Below are 24,212 nucleotides of genomic sequence, written 5' to 3'. Positions count from 1 at the left end.
TCTCTCTCTCTCTCATTTCCTTTCAGGCGATCTCTCAACAAGACTTGGTTTATATGGCCATCCAGATTGCATGTGGAATGAGCTACCTGTCTCGCAGGGAGGTCATACACAAAGACCTCGCCGCCAGGAACTGCGTGTAAGTGTCCCTGACCCAGCTCAGCTTTTTGTCCTCACTTCTTCCCTGTAGCATTCAGGTGATTTGATTTTCACTAAAATATAAAGAGGCTGACTTTTCTCTCTTGACACCCCTCGGACAGCATTGACGACAACATGCAGGTGAAGATCACAGACAATGCCCTCGCCCGAGACCTGTTTCCCATGGATTACCACTGTCTGGGGGATAATGAGAACCGACCAGTCCGCTGGATGGCCCTGGAAAGCTTGCTCAACAACGACTTCTCCAGTGCAAGTGATGTTGTAAGAACTGCAGACATATAGATTTACTTCTTGCAACTCAACCATGAAACCCTATAATTAACCTTCTCTTTCTCTCAAGGGTTTACTAAAAAGACAAAGCATGATCCAGAGAAGGTGATGCAGGAAATGGCACCAGTTGTATCCAAGCCATTCTTAGACGCTGGTCAAGGTGTCAGAGGGAAGGGAGGAGTGGTGTTTTTAGCACCATGTGTCTCTAGCTCTTCCCTCTTTCCTGTCTCAGGATAGCACAGCAGGCGCGGCAGAGACAGTCAGGAAGCTCAACAGATCCTTAGAGACACCACTGAGACACCAGACAGACATGCCCCCACCTCTCCACATTCCTCTTATGTTCACGTCGCTTCATGGCAGTCACTCCCCTCCCCTAACACATTTACAGTTAACAGAGGCCTGGCACTACCATTCAACTAAGCTTTTGGGGAAGTCCAGACAAGTACGTAGACCTGTGTAGCATCATCAGAGCATCACACATGCTGCTCTTACGCACATGAATACTCCATACCCTTATGTCAGTGGTTACGCACATTGGATACCAAGCTGGACAGGACGAGAAAGTGACTATGGACATGTTAAGGCCTTGTTGGGAATGTTGGCAGTGAACTGGGCACTGATGAACAGGGTGACTTACTGTATATCGCGTTTTTCCTCTGAGAAGCCCGCCCTGTGTCTTCAATCACTCCCTTCACTTCCTTTAAAGGTTATGACATGCTAACACAACAGAAACTTCTCTGTTCATAAGTCACTGTCAGGTTGATTTATTTTAGATAAGGATTAGCATGACTCCCAGTGCAGTGCAGGGTCAACTCCTACTGTAAGCACTTTGGTTTTACCAGTGACCTTAGATATGGGTTAATAATAAAATCAGCGTTAATAGGGAAATGCTTCGCTTCCTTATCCCGTCCTGTGAGGTCAGATTGAATCGCCCGTACAACAACACATACAGGGTGGGCCCTTGCTGACATGGGAGCTCAAAACGCCCAGTCTCCCTAAACGGCCGCCCTACTGTTTACTTTCTGTGTCTTAACAAGAACTTGCAGCAATGATGTATATCCAAATAAAAGTATCAACATCATTTCCTCGTATTGTTCCTGTGGAACATTTTGTATTTGAATGCAAGCGGGCATCGCAGGCTTTCCGCACTCTGGATAGAAATGGTGGTTATGTTTATCCTGTGTGATGACAGCACATTAAAGACAACAGCTTGTGTTGATTATGTTTAGAAACTGTTGTAAATGAATGTTCAGTACTGGTCACACATGTTGTGTCTTCACAGTGGGCCTTCGGAGTGACTCTGTGGGAACTGATGACTTTGGGTCAGACCCCATATGTGGACATCGACCCTTTTGAGATGTCAGCCTACCTGAAGGATGGGTACAGAATAGCACAACCTATCAACTGCCCAGATGAACTGTACGTACAAAACACACAAGCACGCACACGCACACACAAACACAAATATGATCTGTACATTTTCAGATTCTCTTAAAAATTAAATAAAATGTTATAGTCACTCTCAGGACATCAGAACGTTTGTATTTCTGCTTATCTTTATTGTTATCAATAAACACATAATGTATGTTTTTAGACCTCTGCAGTAAAGGATGTGTGTGTATGTTCAGCTACAGCCAACCTTGTTATTGCAGATTTTTACTAAACGAACTGTTGGTGACACATGGTTTGTGTACCACAGTAGTTGTTGTGAAGCTTATCAACATCCTGCAAATTTTAAGGAGGAGTAGTCTGTACCCACAGGCGCCATTTTCCCACCAAGGCATTATTATTTACAGGCTGTTTCCTCAATATCAAGTTTGAAGTGAGGCTGCTGTCACCTTAATAACTGGGTTTTTCCTGGCTCAGAGCAGGGTTGCAGTGGTGGACCACCCGGGTGGATTAGTGTGTGATGCACGATGCAATCAGTGAGCAAGTTTTGTGTGGTACTGTCAAAATCAGGAAAGATGTTACAGCCTTACCTTTTATGAAGAAATTCTGAATTATTGTTATTAAGTATCAATCGTTTCATGCTGATGATAGGCGTCTATATATATGTCCCAGTGAAGTTAAAACCCTACTAGCGCAGTCAGCCAATCTTGTTTTGATTATTTAAGGGATATTGCTAAAATCTGTCCAAAACCAAATCCACGATATATGCTTTCATGTCCTTATGAAAGGCACAGATCAGAAAACACTTCAGACTGCTAATAGAATGAGAAACAAAGAGAGCATATTATTGCCCTTTTAATGTTTTCCCTTTGGTTAGTACTTTATCACACTACTATTTCTAAGAGCTACAGCTATCAATACAATTTGACTGTATGGAATCACCATAATACACTGAAAAAGTTTTAGCTTTGACAACTTAATAATGTTTCCTTTGAACTGACCAAAAAATGTATGCCCTGGAAAACTCGTAGAGTAGTGTTAAATATCCACAAAGATAAGGGAATAATTACCTGAAATCTGTTAAATAACCGAACAGGGTTTCCTTCTAAATACAATAGGTGGTGAGGTGATACATTGATTATATCTCCTTCATTTATATCAGTGCAGTACAGGCAGCTCCTGTATGTGGAACGCAACCCCTGAGTTTTGGTCACCTTCCTTCTCTCTCCCACTGCATCCTGTCACGCACAAAACACCCAACATTGTCCTGAAACTGCTCGTAGACATACATTTGATTCGACTCGTCTTTTTTTCTTGCAGGTTTGCAGTGATGGCTTGTTGCTGGGCCCTGGACCCAGAGGAGAGGCCCAAGTTTCAGCAGCTCGTTCAGTGCCTCACAGAGTTCCATGCAGCATTGGGCGCTTACGTGTGAAAACAAGCTTCTTCTTCTTCTTCTTCTTTTTTTCTCCCCAAGAAGGCAACACTAAAAGCTGGTGGACACTATTCATAAGGAATACATGTATGAAAATGTGCCTTATCAGATGAAAGAGCAGACTTAAGCCTGACGATTTTATTTTGTACAGTTCTTTTGGAGTTTTTATATAGTTGAATTACCCTTTTACAGCATAGCAAAGTAAAAGGATTCTTTGTTGAATATTGTTTCATATGCTTTGAAAGCGTCTAGCGATGGCATTTATGGTGCTCTGCCCTTGCCAAGAGGACAGAAACAGTGCAAGGATGTCCTCATCTGTACAGCACGTCAACATTTACAGACATTTTTGTGCCATCGGACAAATGTTTTTAAGGAAGAATTGAAGCCTCTGGTTTTAAAGACAGTATTTTCTACAGTTTTGTAACTTAGTGAAACAGTGTAAATTGTAGATGTGTTGTGGACTCTACAGCAGAATGATTTAGGTACCAAAGTAGACTTAAGGGCTTCATTTGTATACGTAACCATACTCTCCAACATGCTGCTTCACTCTGCTACAGTAAGCTCCAGCTGGGTACGAGATCCCTCTTGGAAACCAGATCTGTGTTTTTTGCGAAGATTTCTGAGACCTTTACGAACGGTACACTGTTTCCTCTGGATGACACTAAAGACTGTGCCACAGATGAGTTTTCTTTTCTTCGTGGATCAGACGTATAGACACCACAGCTCATATAAGATCAGCACCACAAAGCTACTTATTTGAACTTTTAAACAACATCCGGAGTGAATTTTGGACACTATTATTATTTGAATGTCACCACCTTCTTCCTCTTTTGTACATTTTATTTCCACTATCACAACCTCCAAACAGAATTATCATTATGTTTCTATTTTATAAGCTTGATTGTTCTGTGTCAGAACACAGCCCTTCACAGGATTCTTGGACTGATTTTTTTTATTTTAATTTTTTTTTTTTTTTTTTGCGAGTAACTAGAACACTAATAATCACTGTGAACACACAAAACTGCCTACCAGCTTGGTCTAATCTTATTCCCACCTTTAACATCTTTGTGATGGTCACTGCATGTTGAATTAAGGTTGTAAACTGCTTCCCGAATTCCTATCCACAAATTAAATGGGATCTTTTAAATGTAGAATGGCTGCTTTATTTATATTTTTAACATCAAAAGCACGTGGTGTATCAGTATAGCTCCTTTGCTGTGCATTTAAAACAATATCTGCTCTCATTGTTTCAGGAAGAATGCCTGACACCATATTAATGTTTGTTTTGTACCACAAAAGCCACAGTTGAAGCCAAGTGTTTTGGTACAAGGATGTTTTTCTGTTTAGCCTTGAAAGCTTCAAACCACAGTGATGCCTTTGCTGTTCAGCCATGCCAACCGTCCACTTGTTGATAGAGAAAACATCCAAAAGAGTAAAGCTTTAACTATTAATACTTAAGTATCTGTATTCCCAAATATACGTCCTTGTGTACGTAATAGAAGAACACTGTTATGGGTTATTACTTTTCTTAGATTTTTCAGGTTTCTTTGTTGCCTCTTTAGCTTAAGCCTGAAGTTGATGTCACATGAACACTGCACTTCTTCATGATGTTGTAATGGAAAGTTATATAAAATCAAGTTTGTGCAGAATCCTTAAATCCCTTTCATTATAAGTCCTCATCCAGTTCGATTTGTTCAAATTAACACCAGAAATGTTGAGACAGAAATGTTCAATATTTCTTTTACTTTGTGTGGGCATAAACATCAACCTGATTATTTAACTAAATACTGTTTTATGGTGTTTCACTGACAAATGTTGACAATATCACTGCATTTAATTCTTCAACTTTATCTTTTTGTCATTTCTGGTGGTGCAGATTTCGTTAAATCACAAGCTGAACATCAGTGACGTGAAGTCAGGTTGAGATATTACCACAACTACGGCAGCGTTTGAAGACGACATAATTTCCAAATATCATCAGTCATTGTTATCTTGCAGTTAGTCACTGTCAGGGAACCTGTGTCAATTCTGCACACTTGTTCCCTTTCCACACTAACAGCATAATATTAGAACGCAATGCAACGCAGCCACAAGACATGTTGAGTAAGTGACATTCTCATTACCAGACTCCTGTGTCACAATACTGTAGGGTTGACTGACTTAAATGGACAAGTTTCCAAAGTAAAACCCAGAACTTCACCAGGTTTGAGGGGGTTTCTGGGTATTGTTCAGCAAATGAATTCAGTTCAACCTGCTACATGGAACAGGCACCTGTTCCTACTTGTAGCCGCATCTAAAACAAGATGGATTCCAGACTGGATTCAGCTCCACATGACTCACTTTACATCTGCTTTTATTATCATTCAGTTTCCTTATTTAATAGTATCAAATGGTGACATAACTCTGAAAGGGACCTCTTTTGTTCTCACCTTTGAGTAATGGAATCTGTGTCATTATACTATACTTGAACACACACTTGTAAATCTGAATATTGTCTTACCAAAGATCAACTCTCATGTCTGTTGCTTAGCAACACATTTATTTGACCAATGAATTGGTTTTGAATTATATTGAGGGGTAATTAATCAATGGGCAAGGCTTTCTGTGAAACCCATATCAACACTTACAGTTCCATGCACAATACATCATATCAGATTCACAGTGCGTTATAAGAGCTGCTATAATCCTTTGTATGGCATTAGGAGGTCTCATAACAACAGTTAATCACATTCATATTCACTTTATTCTAAAAGTATCTGAAGTATTTGGTGTATCAAGGTGATATCTGACAATGACTTACAATACCTTCATGACAGGTACATGTGTGTCTGCTTCAGATACCGTCCAGTTAACGTATAACTGATATTGTTCAGAATGTGCTACAAGCAACGCCTGTGACCAATGTCAAACACTCAGAGTGGAAACAGAAGTATTGTAGAAGGAACTGAGAGGAAATACTGGTTGATCCAGACCGAGCTGCACAATATCTCATCATATCATAGATGACATCAGCAAACACAAAAAGTAGTGTGTGAATTATGGATGTTTCCTTACCTGCTTCCTGAATAACTGCTCAACTTAACGGCTTTCATGTTGTGAATGTGATACCCCTTCAGCTTGTAACTGCACCTAAAACATGAACAGCACAAAGTCTATGTACTGCCAGTACAGTACTGGTATACATGAATGGCACTTATGGATATCAAACCTAACATCCTAACTGTACTGGAGGCAGAACAAAGGGGGCTAATAAGCGACGGACTCTTGGCGTTGTGTGGCGTTAGAGATAAACAGCGCTGTAACCGGCTCCCCTTGAGTACACTGAACTCATGGATTTGTTCCGGGAATTTGTGTGTGTTGGCAACCTGGTGGGGAATTCGGTCCATATATGGTATACTACAATTTAAAACCCTTTATGTGGGGTATTTAATAGGCATTATTTCTTATTAATTAAATTACTGATTGCTGAATTCGATTTAGCTGCTTCAGTTTTAGGGTCCTTGTATTGTGCATGTTGGGACACTTTAACAGAAGTTATTGGTATTGTTATAGTAACACCTGTAGCCTACTCATATCTATCTATCCATCTATTGACACGTTACAACACCGGTTTAACCTTTAGCAGTATTTAGTATTTAGTAGTAGTTTCTTTTTTTCGTTTAGCTAATTTTCCTTCACACTCAATAATAAGTTTACACAAAAGAGCTCCTCTTGTCACCTGGAATAACTGTACACACAAACATATTTTGTAGGTGAACGACAGAGCTTCCTCGGCTACATATGGCTGTCAGTGTGAGGGTCCATTCATTAGCAGAGGTTTCTCTCTGTTCTCATTAGCTTCAGGCACAAACAGCTCGGAGAGCCGCATACCGCAATTAGTGGAGCATTAAGGCCGCCTGGAGAACAAAGCGAGGCTCCACCGGGAGCACGGGAGCGCCAAATATTACACAGGAACTTTAAACCTGAATGGCATCATGCACTTCCATGTATTATCTTATTATCATGATTAACACTTTCTCACAGGTGAGGTGAGTGTTGGACAGGCTGGCGCGTGACTCAGCCAATGAGCGCGGGACAGTGTGTTCCCAATTCACAACTTTCAAAACATTTGCGCGTGGAGCTGTGGGCTGAGTCCAATTACATCACCGACGGTCATAAAGCAGCTCTCCGGCACACCGGAGGGAAAACATAGACAACCTCTGACACAAACCTCGAAAGGCAGCGGAGCTCAACTAATGGACATACATTCCTCCAAAACCATGAAGAAGCCCGGGACGGCGTGCTGCAGCAGCGTGAAGGTAGGCATCAGTGCGCCGGACGGAGGGCTGCATACTTACTATGAAAGCTCTTGTTTTAACCCGCAGCACTTGTTCCCTCGTTGTTTATATAACCACCTGATTTATTTGTAGACGATTACGTAACATTACACAGATAATACTCAAATAATAATTATTTTTTTCTGAGTATAGTTTCTGCTGTCTGTGTCGTATAAGAGTAAACAGAGCTTCACCTTAAATAAAACCGTTCTCTGTCCAGACTCAGTGAGCTTTATTGCAGATTGTAGTGCTCAATATTGGGGGAAAAACTTGAGTTACCTTCACAGAGCTCAGAAGAAAAGAAAAAAAGTTCTCCTCGTTTCTTTGAATGTTCGACATTCATTTTATGATCACTGTAAGTGACGCGCAACCGTGTTTAATGTTTAATCTGAGCGATATAGCATATATATAATGTAAACTTTGATATATATAAATTGTTTAATTATTTTGTATATAATAATTTTTTCCTGTTTCAGTAGTTGAAAGTGTTTCACAGACTAATCTTTATGCCAAATTAAAAATTAAGTTTAGGGAAAAATGTAATAATGTAATTTCTAAAACTACAACTAATATAGATTTTTTGCTATTGATGAATCTGCTGATTAGTAGAAAAATGACCCATTTTAGTGCTCTGGGGGAAATTATCAAACAGTCTAAAATAGTCCAAAGGAGCCTTGAATCTTGTTTAGCATTTTTGTTTAACAAGTCAGTCAATTGTTCGATTAATCACAGCAGCTCTAGAAATGTAATTCTCCTTCAGATGGGTTTTTATAGAGGGAAATATTTAGTTTTTTGTGTCTATCATTAAATGCATCAGTGAGTCACTTTTGACAGGCGTTTTATGTGTTTGGCAGCTGTGTCCAGTTCAATGTTTGGTATTTTTTCTGCACCTCTGGCTGCAATATTAAGAGTCTCACTGAACACTGGGCACAGGCAGAAATGTACCCCCGCTGAGTGCCAAAAGGAGCAGTTGTGCTTCACTGTATGGCAATAATGGGAGAGAAACAGTTTGTTCCAGGGCTGTGAGTAATAATGAGGCAAAACTCCATGCAGCTTGCAGCGAAACTCTGCGAGAGATGACATGTCTTCTTCATTGGTGTTGTGTTGTGTGAATGACGCGTGACTAATACACCTATATTCTGTAAGTTTGGAGACGATGACAGGGGGAACAACTTGAGCAACTTCTAAGTTTCTAGAAGGTGAAGATCTATTTGGAAAATCTTCAGTGTTTAGCTAACACATTCTCACACACACTGTGGTTTGTTCCACTTGCTGCAAATCTGCTAATGTTTATCTTTTTAAGTCTTCACTTTACAGTTGAAAACAAGTACAAATAGGGTGGAGAAAGCTGACACAGTATGGCTCATCCTACAGACATCATCATATGACCGTTTCACATGAACTCTCCATCCGTCCTTCACAGTGGGAACGAAGCCCGAGCTCAAAGCCGTGTAACGGTATATTTAGATAATGGGAGTAGTTTAGAGTGAAAGCAGTGTGAGCAGCAGGTTAATGTGTCAGTAAAGCTCTTTCTGCAAGTCATTCCTACAGCGCTGAGAAGTGGAAGCAGAGGAGTACATCTTTTAAATTGTGTTGCGTCAAACTGTAACGCTAGAGCTCTTGATTACTGTTGGCCTCCTGCATAGCGAGTGCAACAAAGGAGTAGAACACTGGCCTGGTTGCTTCTCACATGAAACAAAATCACTTTGCACTCGGCTAAACAAGCCCATCCATCTTTTCTTGACGGCGGTACATGCTGTACAGTGCTTTGCTCTTTATTTGCTCAGTTTCATCAGGACGTTCTGTTTGTTTTTTTTCCCCCACAGCTTTGAACTTATCTACTGTGCACTACACCTAGTCTGCACCCAGGTTACACCATCAAACCCTCTTTAAAGATATCGCTGCCAGCATCCGAGCCAAGTTTCTGCTCGAGGGCACATAATGTTTAAGTCCTGATGAGTGGGGCAAGAAATGTGCTCCACACCTCAGTGCACCTGAGGGCGTTTGTGTCTGTCAGAGTTTAGGAAATAGTTCAGCATCTTTATAAATACACTTATTCACTTTTTTTGCAGAGAGAAGACTGATACCACTCTTAAAATTGCGATGTTCAGCAAACCGCCAGCAGCTAGATAGCTAGCTTAGCACAAAGACTGGATAACAGCTAGCTTAGCTTTGTCCAGAGGTAACAGAATCCTTATATAACCACATCTAAAGCTCATGAATTAACATGTTATATCTTGTTTGTTTAATCCGCACAAGAAGATGAAGTGTAAAAACAACAGGTTGTGGTTTTGTAGGGGGTTATCTGCCAGACGACAAGGCTCCAGGAAATCCATGCTCTTAGCCAACAAGTAGTCCAGCGCATAAAGCTCCTGGGAAACCGTACTGATTAAACACACAATAGGCCTACATAAAATATTAATTAGCAATCTTTAATTTGTAGGCTGCATTTTCTACCTTCAGACATAGCCAAGCTAGCTGTTTCCAGTCTTTAGGCTCAGCTAACCGTCTACTAGCTGTAGCTTTATATTTAGTGGAGAAAGTGTTTTTAATTGTATTCTCTGCAAGAAAGTGAATCATTTCCCAAAATATTTAATGTTTGCTGTAAATCAGAGAAAATTGTCCTCTGATTATGATGCTATTGTGCAGCAAAACTTTTTTTGTTTGATTCACAATGAAGGGAGGTCATTCTGTGGCTTTACTTTCTTTCAAGTATCCTCAGAGACTTTATACACTAAGCTTTTCATTTTTTGACCAAGTAGGTCAAGCTTTTTTTTTTTTTTGAAGCAAAAAAACCCCATCATTTCCTCATGGAAATCCATGGCTATCCAGCGTCTTAGCTACAACACGTGTCCCAGAAATAAAAGCATTTTTAAATTCAAGTGTTAACTTCCCTCAATTCTTCCCCTCGCAGCAGGGTTGAAGGCTGGGACAATAACGTCCACACAGACAGAGCTGAAAGTGTTCAAAAGGGATAAATATGTACATAATCCATGGAGACTCTGCACAAGCACTTTCCTGCTTGCAAACATCAAACAGGCTTAAATCACTTGTATTAACAGTGTTGATAAATAATACATTCTACGCCTTCCCAGGGAGAGAGTGCTGACGCACTGCAGCGCTCCGCACTAATTGCTGCTGCTGCCCCTTCTCTTCACTATTTATAATAGTGTACAAATATCTTAGCCAAGCACCAACGTTATGCAACATTCCTTCATCCAGAAAAACTGACCTGCTGTATTTTATCATTAATATTGATTAGGTGCAAGAAAACACTGTCTTGCCGTTTCTCATGCCTATGGTGAAAATTTACACTTTAATGGATTATGTGTTATCTAAATTATTATGTGTTTCCAATGTTAAGGCCAAATTGTCTGAAAGCCAGGGACTTGTCTCTGAAACACAATATTTGTATCAGGCATTATCTGCAAAAAGAATATTAATCCGACTTCGTTAAAGGCTAAAGTGGATTTCAAGTTGACCTGAAGCTGTGGTTAAAGAAACAGTTGTGAACCACTAACTTTTTGTTTGAATCTAAATCACAAACAAAAGAAGCTCTTTGCCTGCCAGCAAACTAGTCCTGTCGAATCATTTAGATAATTGAAGCTCGTTTGATTCGAAATGAGGATGAAATATAAGTAACAGTGTAAAAGCATCTATTGTGCGCGCTAACAAAACATAAAGCCAAGCTTTAATAGGAGCATTAACTGTTCTGAGTCAAACACATAGTTTATTCTCCCTCAGCCGACCTGGCAGCCAGTAAACTAACTGAAAGCTTGGATTTATCACTGTTTTCATTGCAAATTCACTCCTAATCTCAACACGTATCTTCCGCGTCATTCATGCTTCATTCATGTTGCTAAAACAAAAACAGCCTCTGAAACCAGAGATGGAAAGTAAGTCATTTTCACACTTCAGTTCTTGTATGGATTGAAGGACCCCCATCACGAGCACAGCACTGTTTTAGCCTCTTTACACTTTCTCCCAGTGTGTTTTAGAATTGATTTTAAGATTTGACTCAGTACTTTTAAGGCTCTACATGGTCTCTCCCCCTACTATATCTCAGACCTTTTAACACTGTACTATTTTGAGATCTTCGGGCAAAGGTCCTTTGTCTGTTCCAGATGCCCGGCCGAAAACAAAAGGGGACAGAGCGTTTGCAGTCAGGGCCCAAGGCTCTGGAACAGTCTGCCCGAGGAAATCAGATCAGCTGAGTCAGTCCCTTCTTGGGGCGCCCTGGTGGCTCGCCTGGTTGCCAGGGCTGGATTCTTGCTGCGGCGGCCACGGGTTTAAGTCTGACTTGTGGCCATTTTGCTGCGTGTCATCCCCTCTGTCTCTCCCCCTTTCCTGTCTATCTTCAGTTGTCCTATCCAATAGAGGCAAAGAGGCCCAAAAACAAGTCCCTTCTTAAACATACTTTTATCGGCGAGCCTATCCTGATTTTACTTGAATTAACATTTTTCTGTAGTATCTTTTATTTCCTAAATGTTTTTCTTGTTTTACCTGGTTTAAATTCTCTTTAAATTGATGATTTTATAACTTGTGTTTTATTTTATTTTATGTGAAGCCCTTACTAACGTTCCGTGCTCTATAAATAAAGATGATTATTATTATAAGATTAGCTATTTCTTAATGCTAATGTCACCGTGTCTTAATTGGCAGCACTACTTCTTTTGTCCATAGGGGTCGCCAGAATGAACACAAAATGAAAGTTCCTTTTCGGCGCTTTAAGTAAAATTCTGAATGCAACAATTCTACTTACATTTGACAATATTTATATGTTTTATGTTACTACTCCACATTCCCTCATTTTACACCTCCAATCAGTCCAGGCCTGATGTGTTTGTACTTGTACGTTGTGCCATGTGTTTGTGAAGCAACTGTTTAGTGTTTCCACTTACCTCAATGCATTTTACCGCACAGATAATATGGCTTCACTGATGTCTGAAGTATATACTCCACTGGGTGAGCTTAATGTCATATCAGTGTGTTGCCAGGCTGAAAAACACCAAAGAATTGTGTTCAACAGTACTTTTCTGAAACACATGGGATGAGAATGTGGTTCCTCTGAATTGGTCTCATTTCTTTGGAACAGTTTAAGCTTCTCAGAAGGAATATGTTTTAGGCTTTCAGTCTGTTCCTCCTCTACGTGAGTGCAGCCAAACGCCTCTTGCTGCTGAAAATAACACAACAGACAGTGAAAGTAAAAGACAGTAGACATTTATGACTATAAGCTATTTTAAATCTGGATCCATTACTGTAACAAGCTTTTGTCAGAGCATACTGCACACTTGGGATTAATATTAATGATATATTGATAATATTAGCAAGTAACATCACTCCTTCCGATTTGACATTTCTTTACTGCAGCTGCTTTCACATACCAGTATTTCTGTTTTTGAGACTCAAGCCTCCTGTACTGTCTGTCTGTCCTAGCTGTTTGTCCTGTGCCACGGACTCCTGCAGTTCTCCCAACTGCTCTACAGCGCTTACTTCAAGAGCACCATCACCACAATCGAGAGACGCTACGGCCTCAGCAGCTACTCCTCTGGAACCATTTCCTCTCTAAACGAGGTAGGAGCCAACAATAACACACCCTCACACGGCTTGAGATCATGATAGATGTATTTCAAGGATACTGATGACAAATGAGGAACTGGAGAACAAGCAACATATCAAAATTACACTTCCTGACAATTCAATCGAGACGCAAGTATTTTGAAACAGTTTCATACTGATAAGAATAATCAAAGAATGTACTGTACGTGCTCTTTGTGGAGGGTGGTGGAGTTTTACTGCTCAAGTGGGATTTAAATGCACCACAGAGACAAATGTTTTCCAGAAGTGTGCATCACCACGGGTCACTAATTAAATCACTGTTTTGACATTAGCTACCTTTAGGCTTTTTACAACTCAGATGCTCTCAGGATTTGGCTGCTCTTGAAGTTATAACATGATTTACGACATCTGATTTGATTGTGTGATGTTTTATGGAAACACAAACCAAACATCTCCTCTTAGTGTGGTTATTTAAAGCTGCTATAAAAGATATGTTTATATTAACAATGGATCAAATGACTATGTGTAATGGATTAGCGATGAACCCACAGATAATTATCACCTGCCTCTGCAGATCCTTCGCATTACAGAGCTTTTTAGCGTCTAGCAGGCAGCTCATTATATTGTTTGTTTGTTTGATTCACTCTCATAAATCTTGTTTCCAGCTGCTTTTTCAGTTTTCAGCAAAAACAAATCCATACACTACCTGCCCAGCTCAGTAGCATTTAGCAGCTAAAGAGCAACAAAGAGTGAATCTCAAACTTACATTCATCAGGTGGACAGAAATACAACAATGTATTAATGCTAATCTTGCTAATAACAGTTTTGCCATGTCAACTGAAAAAGCTGATAATATGTCAGTTTACAGATTGTTTCCACTGCTCTAAAATGGCCAAAAGATAAGCTTTACATTTTTGAAATTCTTTCTGCCTCCACGTTTCTTAGACATTAACTGTGCCTGCGTTGTCTGCAGACCACACTAACTTTGGATTACAGTTTGAACCTGACTGTTTCCATATTTGGTTTTGAGAGTATTGGTAACCTAGAAAACTGTGAGACCTGCAACTTAAGCGTGAAAGGACTGGTTGTTTAACAGTTAGATAAAATGCTGTATCTGGATCATTTTCTTTTTTGAAATGTGTCTGTGTCTGTCTCTTAGGTCAGTAACAGTGTGCTGATAGTGTTCGTGAGCTACTTTGGAAATCGGGTTCACCGTCCTCGCATCATTGGAATCGGTGGACTACTGATGGCTGTCAGTGCCATGATCCTGACCTTACCTCACTTCCTATCCCAGCCCTACGAATATGACTCTGTTTTACACAGTAAGACAAAGACCTAAATATAAGGCCAGGCTGCTTCTCCTGGCACCGCTGTGACAGCTAATGTGACTCAGTCCAGAACAGGGGACTCATGAATGTACAAATATGTCAATGCAATTTATGAGACTTTACTTAAGGGTTCGTCTAGAACGCTGCAGCATCTTCTCAGCAAAGGCTCCGTAGCACTCCAGTCAAACAAGTCTCTGCTGTTTGGCTTTCTGTACTCTGCAACAAATGTTGTATTTAAAAGGCTTGCTGGTGCTCTCCAACTGAACTTAAATAAATAAATAAGAAGGAAACATCATTTCTTTTTCTCATTTTTGTGCACTGGCTGAAAGCTAAGGAGATTAGAGTCACCTAAGGGCATTTAATTTGTAATAACAATTTCCCTCTTCCGTCTTTCATTTTGCCCCCAGACAAAGTACCTTGGCATTGAACAGGGTGTCAGTGAAGGGCCAGAGAAGCTTCAGGAAATTAAAGTAGTTGGACATCTGCATCCACTGGCGTCTCATTAACTCTTACTGTCTTTTTTTCCCTTTTCCTCCTCTCTCTGTCTGTCCGTGTGTCACCACCTGCTGCGTCCAGATCGCCATGACATCTGCCACCTGCAGGGTAACTCGAGCGACCCCAGTTGTGGCAGAGACGAGACCCGGCGTCTGGCTGACACTAACAACCTGTGGCTACTAATGGCTAGCGCTCAGCTGCTCTTCGGGGTGGGCTCGGTGCCCATCCAGCCGTTTGGGATTTCCTACATTGATGATTTTGCTGGACCTGAAAATTCCCCTCTTTACATAGGTGAATGGCCTGTAGGTGATTTGTTTAGATTAAAATAACACAATCTACCTATAAGTTCAAAATTCACTTCTAAATAATCAAAAACTTTCTGTGCTGTTCTTCTTTTCAATGCTCCACTGATATTTTTTCTGCTGATAGGGTCACTTTATCTTGCATGTTAAAATTCTGGCCTTCATTGCCATAAAAACATTAATTCTTGCCAATAAACAGTATGAGCTGTGTAATTAACAGTAGCAAGCTCGCTGTCTGGCATGGTAGCATTTTAACCAAGTTCAAACAAGATTTAAAAAAGACAGTCAGTCTTTAACCCATGGTCATCACAGTACATGTTACTTTTCTACATAGAATCAAACCTAACTGAACTGGGCGGATAGTCAGAGGTCCATAAGAGGTTGCCATGTTCTCAGAAAGATATCCCCCTTATTTGAACAGATTTTTGACAATTAAACACAAAGTCAGATAGAACCTTATAATTGTAAGGTCACAGTTGGCAAGAACATTGAGAAGTACCTCAGAAACTCTGCCTCACAGCTTCTTTATCATTCACAGCCATCCTGTTTGCAGTATCTGTATTCGGGCCTGCCATTGGCTACCTGCTGGGATCAGTCGTGCTGCAGATCTACGTGGACGTGGACAGAACCGGTCTAGGTATTGAGGCCTTTAGAGGCATCTCAAAGCTATTTTAAAGACAGGTTAAAGCAGGAAAGATGGTTCACTCATGTCTGGTGTCTCCTGTTTCCTACAGGAGCTGAACAAGAGCTGAGACAAGGTGATCCCCGCTGGGTTGGGGCCTGGTGGATGGGCCTGCTCATCACTGCCGGCTGCCTGATCCTCACCTCCATACCCTACTTCTTCTTTCCTCGTACAATGCCTTCAGAAGATAATGTAAGTCACACTCACAGAGATCTTTTAGAGCAAACAGCCCTATTTTATGTCTGAACATTCTTTGAATATATCTCAGTATACTTTCATGTTCTACTGACACCTCCTGGCTTTATGTCAGCATTGCATTTTACTGTTCCTCTGGTTTTTCACCAGCTTGAAGTTATAAAACAAAAATTGTCTCGGTGTTGACACATAATTCCTCATTTATTAGTCACATATCATCTGAACATATTTCAAATACCAATAAATGATTTGTACATGTACATGTACTTGTACTTGTACGTGAATTATTTTTGTATCAGACCTTTTAAACATTCTGCAGAAAACATTAGTCATAGATAAGATGAAGTCTTTTTTCTTCACACTTTTAATGAAACAACATTTTGGCTTTTACCGCTTTGTCCAGAACTTGACCTGGTAAAAATATGAAAATGATAAGCATGTAAATGTGTCCATTTTGGACCATTTTGATATAAATATCAATCCATTTTGATTATAAAAAGACATCTTTGAGCTGGCTGAGGACCATTATTTAGTCTGATACAATTAAGTACAGTGAAAACTTAAATAAAGTTATTATAATTCTGGCTTAAATTCATCATTATCGTCAAGAAAGAACTTACTGTGAAACAGTTTGTATGAGCAAATTAAAGCACCTTTAACACCCTATATGAGAAAATATCAATTTTATTCCACTGTGACACCTAATCGACAATTCCCTGCCAGGGGTACTTGAGAATTTGTTTGCTTTTGTTGAGAGTGCATGATAACTAGTTAACATGCTAGTTAGCTAACACAGAAGTCAAAATAAATAAAGAAAAAAGTAATGAATGAAATAATTAGCTAAGTAATTGATAAATGTAATATATGTATATAATAAACTCCAGGTGGTAGTGGTAGTAAGAATGCAAAACTTGAACAAACTGGTCTAACCTGACATTTAAATTATATAAAAAAATAATAATTTTAAAACAAATTTGTGGTGTAACTTAACCTCCACACTAAAATCTGTTAAAAATTATTATATTTTAATTAAAATATTCTGAACATGACCAGTGGTGCTGATGAAGGAGTACTTGTGATAGTGATAGATAGATAGAGTAGTTCATGTGATAGCGATATAGAGGTACATCAGACAAAAAAGGTTAGAAACCACTATACATACCACTATACATAATACATTTTTTGAGACATTAAAAGGTTTGGTTTCTTGTAAAATAAGCATTTAGACGCACATCAAAACTAGGACCATTCATTTAAGCATGAAAAAAACACAAAAAGAGAGACAAAAACTCTACAGAAATCTCCCATTATGATGTTTGACAGCTTTGGATGATTTTGAATGCATGAACACTGTGGAGCTTTTGCACAGAGCTGTCAATTCAGTCTAATGTTCCCACGTCACATGAATGCAGCATAAAGAGACACAGGCTTATTCTAAGAGACTGTGGCACAGTGGGGGAAAAAAAGCACAAAAAACAGAAAGTAACAATTCATCCTAGTCAGAACAGGGCTGATTTCAGACTGTACTGTATGTTTGAATTATGTTTCAACAACTGTATTACATTAGTGCTCCTGTGTTCATTACACTCTGAATATATGCCTTCACACAAACTCCTGTTTATACTTCATATTATTTTTCAGGTGATTGGAAATGAAACTGACATGAATGATGACTTCAAGAAGCCAGATATCTCTTTACTTGATTTCATGAAAAGTAAGTTTATTATATTCTGACTGCAGTCATTCCACCTGTTGGATTCATTAACTGACTGTATCTTGTTAACATGTACTGTAACAGATAGATGAATCATTTCCAGAGTAATAATCAGTATGTGACTGTGTCTGATCAGTGTTTCCCAGAATGTTTGTCCACCTCCTGTTGAGCCCTCTCTTCCTGTTGCTGGTCCTGGCCCAATGCTGCTTCTCCTCAGTGATCGCCGGTCTCTCTACGTTCCTTAACAAATTTCTGGAGCGACAGTACAACGCTTCGGCCGCCTACGGCAGCCTGCTCGTAGGTAGGTACTGTAGGAGTGCATACATAAAGATGGGGCTTGGGGAAAAGCTTATATTATAGATTAATATTGCCCTTTCAGTCAACTTCTTGCAGTCATAATGTGCAGCACGAATTAATACATATAATTAAACAGTTTTATGAACTTTCTGGAAGTGAAATGAAACAGTCTGTTAAAATCAGTCAGTGGACACTCTGGAGTGTGTCAACCCACTTGTACCATGGCAACATTCCAAAGAGTGAATTAGCTTTGTACTGTCATTTTTCCATAAATGAAAATGCCATTTGGGCTTCCTTTAAGTTTGCAACATTGCATTTATTTACAGACCATTTGTAATGGCACATAATGTCTAGGAAACCCCTTGGGGCATATTTAGTAGTCAATAAATGCCTTACTTGTGGGTCACTAAGCTGTTCATGGTTCCCAGGTGCTATCAATCTGCCAGCAGTAGCAGTGGGGATGCTGATGGGCGGGGTCATCATGAAGAGGGCAGGTCTCTCTCTGAAGACCATCCCACGCTTCTCTGTGGTCATGTTGACTACCTCCACCCTCCTCTGCATCCCTCTCTTCTTCATGGGCTGTCCCACACAGAAGGTCTTCGAGGTCAATCACCAAATCGGAACGTATGGGTGAGTGAGCAGAGTGGGGCATTCTTATGGTGATGCTTTCATAGGAACCACATTTAACAACTTTTTTAACCACTTTTATTGTTGTTCTCATGTACGCAAAGTTACATACACACAGCCTACCTTATGTGAAATACTACAATTAAATCAAGAAGCAGCCTGTTGTAAACACATTATAGCCGCATAGCAATTATAACATTTCCTACCAGCTCAGTATTATTTTGAAAATCAAAGTCAACATTTGGATCATTGGTGGCCATTTTACTGGAAACAAATTTAGTGAACATATCTTAAACATGTTTGGACCATGTTTTTTTCAAATTTCAACAAAATAACAATAATACAATCCTTTTGAACACATATGGATGTACAGTGCATACACATATACAGGGAGGATACTTGATACAGTATAATATCCCATTCCTTCGTTAACGTTTGCCTTCATGAATATGCAATATGTTAGGCTGGCCAAGAAAGAGGCTAAAAGCTAGTCTTACCTTTTAACATAACTTTTAAGTGCATGTCCAACCATCAAAAGACATCCATGCTTGTGTGTCAGTATTTTGCAACCTGCATTGTTTATATCCATGTTTGATAGCTAATAGCCTTCTACTTCCTTGCTTTTTGTTCGTACATTTTCTACATTTCTTGGCACGTTACTGCCACTGACTGTAGATCTGTGGAATAGCCTGAAACCAGTGACAGGAAAGTGTATTGTGTAAGTGTATACAAACAAAAATGATAAAACATTGCTCTATAGCAATATATAGTGGTCAAAAACTTCACAAAGTACCTTTAATGGTCTGACAGCAGCCTAAATAAAATGCTAATAACTAATAATAATAATAATTTCCTCTATTAAATGAGATAAAATGAGAAGCTGCTAAAGAGACTAAAGAAACTAACTTTATTTGCTTATATGTATGTGTACGTGACATCTAGCACATATTGAAAACATAATTTTTGAACCTTTGTCACAAGTCAAAAGCAACACATGCTAAAGAAAAAATAGGTTGCTCAAACATTAGCTCTGAACTTGTTTATGTTTGACTCTCTCGACCCTCCACAGGTCTCTACCCTCGTGCTACTCCAACTGCTCCTGTCCTACCAGTGCCTTCAACCCTGTGTGTGGCTCTGATGGTGTCGAGTATATTTCTCCTTGTCATGCGGGCTGCACCAACTTCACCAAAGATCCCAACAACACCCACAGGGTTCAAGTCAGTGCCTCTTCTTAGCATCTGTTCATTATTTCCTCTCACACCTTATATATTGAGCTTAGATAAGATCATTCATTAAGACATGCTTGTGATTTGGGGTTGTACAAATAAAACTTGACATTTAGTTGCCTTTTTATCCGGGGAATATTTGTACAACACTGGAAAAAGATTGCCCAAGAACTCATCAAGAGTAATCAGTGAAATTACCTCAGGAATGCTAGATTTATTTATTCAGACATTTATTGAAATTTATTTTTTATATATAACATCCAAGATGAGTGAATTTGTTTTTACAGAAATTAAAGGGTTTAAAACTTATAATAACAGTAATTAACGGTATAATTTTCTTCTATAATCTTGTGTAATTTTCTCAGTGTGGGATGAAGGAATAGGCATTTGGTTCTTGTCCCAGCACAGGATCTGTAAATTAGCCTGTAATTAACCTTTAACTGTGTAGTCGGGGGTAGAGTGCTGCAGGGAATGCACACTGCAAATAAAATGCCAAGCTGCATTGAGAGTGTTTTTAGATTGGCTCTTCTATATTATATATATATATTATATATATCTGCTATGTGGTCCTTGAAATTATCACGTTTTATATCAGCAGTGATATGAAGTCCCAGACCTACAATACATAATGTGTCTCATCATCATCAGTCTAGGAGCAGACAGAGAAACTGTTCTGCTGCTAACAGGACACAAGTGGCTCATAATCAATGTCCGATCAATGCTTATTATTAGTCACAGAGCATATAGGAAGTGTTTCAAGAGGGACAAAACGTCAGTATTATAACGTCACAGCTTGTGCTTGTGAATAATCTTCCAGTGGGTGGATTGTGTGACTGCTAATAGAGTATTAGTCAGTTTGACTCAGCATGTAAGCCCACTGTGTAATACTGAAGCTCAAACCCAGACAGTGATGGCTACAGCTAGTTTAATGGATTAATCCCGAGAAATCACAGAAATACATGAATACATTATTACATATGCTATCACTAGAAAGGTAAATTGTTTGAGGAGAAATAATCAGTTTTAAATACAAAAAAACAAACCGTGAAGGCATTTGAAAGCTGTGGAATTATTCATTAATTCAGATGTCTTCAAGTCTTATATTACTGTTTCAAACTAGATTTCATTGCTGGTTAATTTTGACATGTAATATACCTTTGTACAGATAACAACATTAATATTTCCTTTGCTTTCTTTCTGGATACAGCTATACACCAACTGTAGGTGTATATCTGGGAGCCAGAGTCATGCCCGCCCAGCTCCCTGTCCAAACAGCTGCCCACATTTTCTTCTCCCTGTCATGCTCGTCATCTCTCTGGCATCACTGATCGCCTGCCTCACTCACAACCCCATGTACATGATGGTGCTCAGGTAAGGAAGGATGGCAGGATATAACACCATATTCACTCATTTATTTGTTATAATATACTGTAGCATTGATGACATAGCACTGACCTCTATATAAGCTTTTATATATGTATTTTTTAAATCTGATACAACTGTATCCAACACATCTTTACCTCTCTTTCCCCAAATCAGTGTGGACCTCTGTCATGTCTTTAAAAGTGGCTTTTATGGCCAATTACTTCCCAGTAACTGCTGCAGTCAAATGCTGAGCTGCTCTTGTTTAGTCTCTGCCAGGCTCTTTCATCAAAAATGCAAACAGACTACTGTACCAGTTGGGAAATCTGATGAGAAATTAGTTTTACAAGGGTTCATAAAGATGCTTAATGGATTTATTAAATGATCTTATATAAAGTGTGTGTTTTTTAATACATGACAAAACAAATGTATCAATTTATCACTACCACTGTTGTCCAGAATTGTATTCAAGAATAAAACAGTATATCAATAGAAAATGCAGGTATTGACCTAATTTCTATTTCTGTTCTTTTCAGATCTGTTCCCTCTGAAGAGAAGTCGTTTGCTATAGGAATTCAGTTTTTACTCATGAGAGTATTAGGTAAGTTAGGACACCAAAACTCTTTGTGTGTAGTGCTATACTCTATAATATAAGTGACTAGTTATTGTATTAATGAAACACTTATTTTTGTTAATGTGCCTGGTAGAACCCCCAGATGCCAAAATATCCTCCTAGCTCACTTTTATTATTTTGAAACTCAACAAAGTTCACAGTTTATAAAGCCCCAAAGTGTCCAATATTAAATAGACTTTATGAAATAAATAATCCCATGAATAAATTGTCTAAAATATATAAATGAACAATTAAATTTTATAGTAATTTAAGAAATGATTAAAACTATGGTTATTTTGTTATTTTATAGTAACAGGTTTAGGGGTTCATTTTTATTTCATATACATTTTATATGTAATAAACATTGTATGACACAAAAGCGACATATAAAATAAAATGAAATAAAAGTGTCAGTGGAAAATATGCATTATGAATAAAACCAGACGTACACATTTTTTAATGAAAATTTTAAAAAGTCCAGTAAAAAATGATGAAATAACAGTTCATAATAATTAATTAATTATTTCTAAATTATTGGTTAATTTATATATTAACCAATAATTAATTTATTATACTTATTCCTTCATTTAATATTGCACACTTAAGGGCTCCATACTGTTTCCTCTTAGTTCACTGGGATGTGGGGCTGCTTTTTGGGTTCTACAACAAAATTAGGGAGTGTAATTAAACTAATTTTGAATTACATTTGTCAGCACTATGAGTATTTCCTCATAGATTTATTTTAAGCAAATGTTGGATTGCCCTCTAGTGGCTCCACCTCAACCATATGGGGCTATAAATTCATTTACCCTGAACTCACTGTCTTTCTGTCTTCCTCTCAGCCTGGCTGCCTGCCCCTGCTCTCTTCGGGATGGCCATCGATACGTCATGTATCTGGTGGAAGCATGTGTGCGGAAAGAAGTTTAGCTGTGGTTACTATGACAACAACATCTTGAGGAACAGGTTAGAAAACGTACCACTCAGAACACATCCTCACATGTGCACATGCAGTACATCCACATCACTTATCTTTATTTGTGTGACCCCTGCAGGTACTTGGGCTTACAGGTGGGTTATAAGGTCATGGGCATCGCCCTGCTGATGATGCTGGGCTGGAAGGTGCAGCGGACCCAGGAGTACAGTCTGGAGAAGAGGCCTGAAGGACTACTGTGACCGACCCTGAGCGTCTGTGTTAATCCAAACCTGTCTGTTTCTGAAAGCGTTGCTGTGGTGTTTTTGAAGAACAGTGTGCTGAGCAAAGCTGTGTCAGTGGGAGAAAGCCAAAGCCAAGAACAGGCCTACACTGACCTCAATATATGTGGGCCCACCTCGCTACCTGGTGCTTCACTGGCTGGAGTTAAGATATTCCTTTTTCCAAAAGGGAAAACTTGTTATATTTTTGAATGCTTTAAAGCTTCTGTTTGGAATTACTCTGACAGTATGATCCACTTATACAACCTCTCTTGTGTGAAGAGTGTTCCAACAACAGATAAATATCTTTGTGTATAACTTGTTGCTAAACAGTAGGAATCTATTCAGGTTTCTATTTCCAATGGGAACATATTCTGTAACTAATTAACTGTATTAGCTTAATATTTAAGTTTATTTTTTTATGGGTGTTTGTCTCATACACAGAGACATCTGTGATTAACTGCAGTACTCATTTCATACATGGTCATATATAACACTTGATTTAATTACAGTGCTAATGATTTTTTAAGATATCAAGTACATACATTGAATTACCCACATATTATGCTATCTACTGGTGTGGTTATATGATAGTTATTACAGTGGATTGCATACTTTTTCCATACCTATTGTAAGTATTACTAGCTAATAAAAAAATATACAATATAATGAATCAAGTCAGCGTGAAGTCATTTATTTAATTTGCTAACAAAGAAACCCTGAATGTCCCAGGTTTACTGCATGCCACTTTTTGGTATTTGAATTAATTGTAACAGTAACCAGTAAAGTACACAATCAGCTTAAAGTGGATCCTGCATTTTTCAATAATGTTGTGGCAATATCTTCTAGAGGGGCCCTGTGTCAAAATATAGTTTTAGGATCTTTATATTCTGCTCATGTGGTGCATATTCCTAAATAAGGTTTGATCAATTGGCCGCGAACTAACTGACACAGAAAAACTGGGGATAAGGAGTATTATTCATTCATCATCATTATGCAGCATTAGAGTACTGGTTAGGTAAATAAAAGAAGCTGCCATGTGGCCCAATAGGCCATGT

The 24,212-nt window shown here is 39.0% G+C and overlaps 2 protein-coding genes across 4 annotated transcripts in view; both read left to right on the top strand.

The window, feature by feature from the left end:
- Positions 1–4,398, top strand: part of ryk (receptor like tyrosine kinase) — a 39,888-nt gene extending 35,490 nt beyond the window's left edge. For all 3 annotated transcript variants that reach the window (XM_035653360.1, XM_035653361.1, XM_035653359.1), the window contains 4 exons: positions 27–136; positions 258–417; positions 1,709–1,845; positions 3,136–4,398. In XM_035653360.1, the coding sequence (XP_035509253.1) occupies positions 27–136; positions 258–417; positions 1,709–1,845; positions 3,136–3,247 (519 nt within the window). In that variant the 3' untranslated portion in view covers positions 3,248–4,398. The remainder of the gene's footprint in view (positions 1–26; positions 137–257; positions 418–1,708; positions 1,846–3,135) is intronic.
- A 2,738-nt stretch (positions 4,399–7,136) lies between these two features.
- On the top strand, positions 7,137–23,831 carry slco2a1 (solute carrier organic anion transporter family, member 2A1). Its single transcript, XM_035654058.1, has 14 exons — positions 7,137–7,545; positions 13,000–13,137; positions 14,282–14,444; positions 15,027–15,236; positions 15,786–15,884; positions 15,982–16,121; positions 17,766–17,838; positions 17,975–18,139; positions 18,564–18,765; positions 19,832–19,979; positions 21,196–21,359; positions 21,887–21,951; positions 22,806–22,926; positions 23,016–23,831. Exons 1-14 carry the CDS (start codon positions 7,483–7,485, stop codon positions 23,134–23,136), a joined length of 1,872 nt encoding a protein of 623 aa, XP_035509951.1. The 5' UTR covers positions 7,137–7,482; the 3' UTR covers positions 23,137–23,831.
- The last annotated feature ends 381 nt before the right edge of the window (positions 23,832–24,212 follow it).

This window comes from Morone saxatilis, unplaced genomic scaffold (genome assembly GCF_004916995.1).
Source record: "Morone saxatilis isolate NCDOM2014 unplaced genomic scaffold, NCSU_SB_2.0 Contig12, whole genome shotgun sequence".
NCBI lineage: Eukaryota > Metazoa > Chordata > Actinopteri > Moronidae > Morone > Morone saxatilis.
The sequence above is the reverse complement of the archived record's forward strand: the minus strand, read 5'-3'. Positions and strand labels throughout refer to the sequence as shown.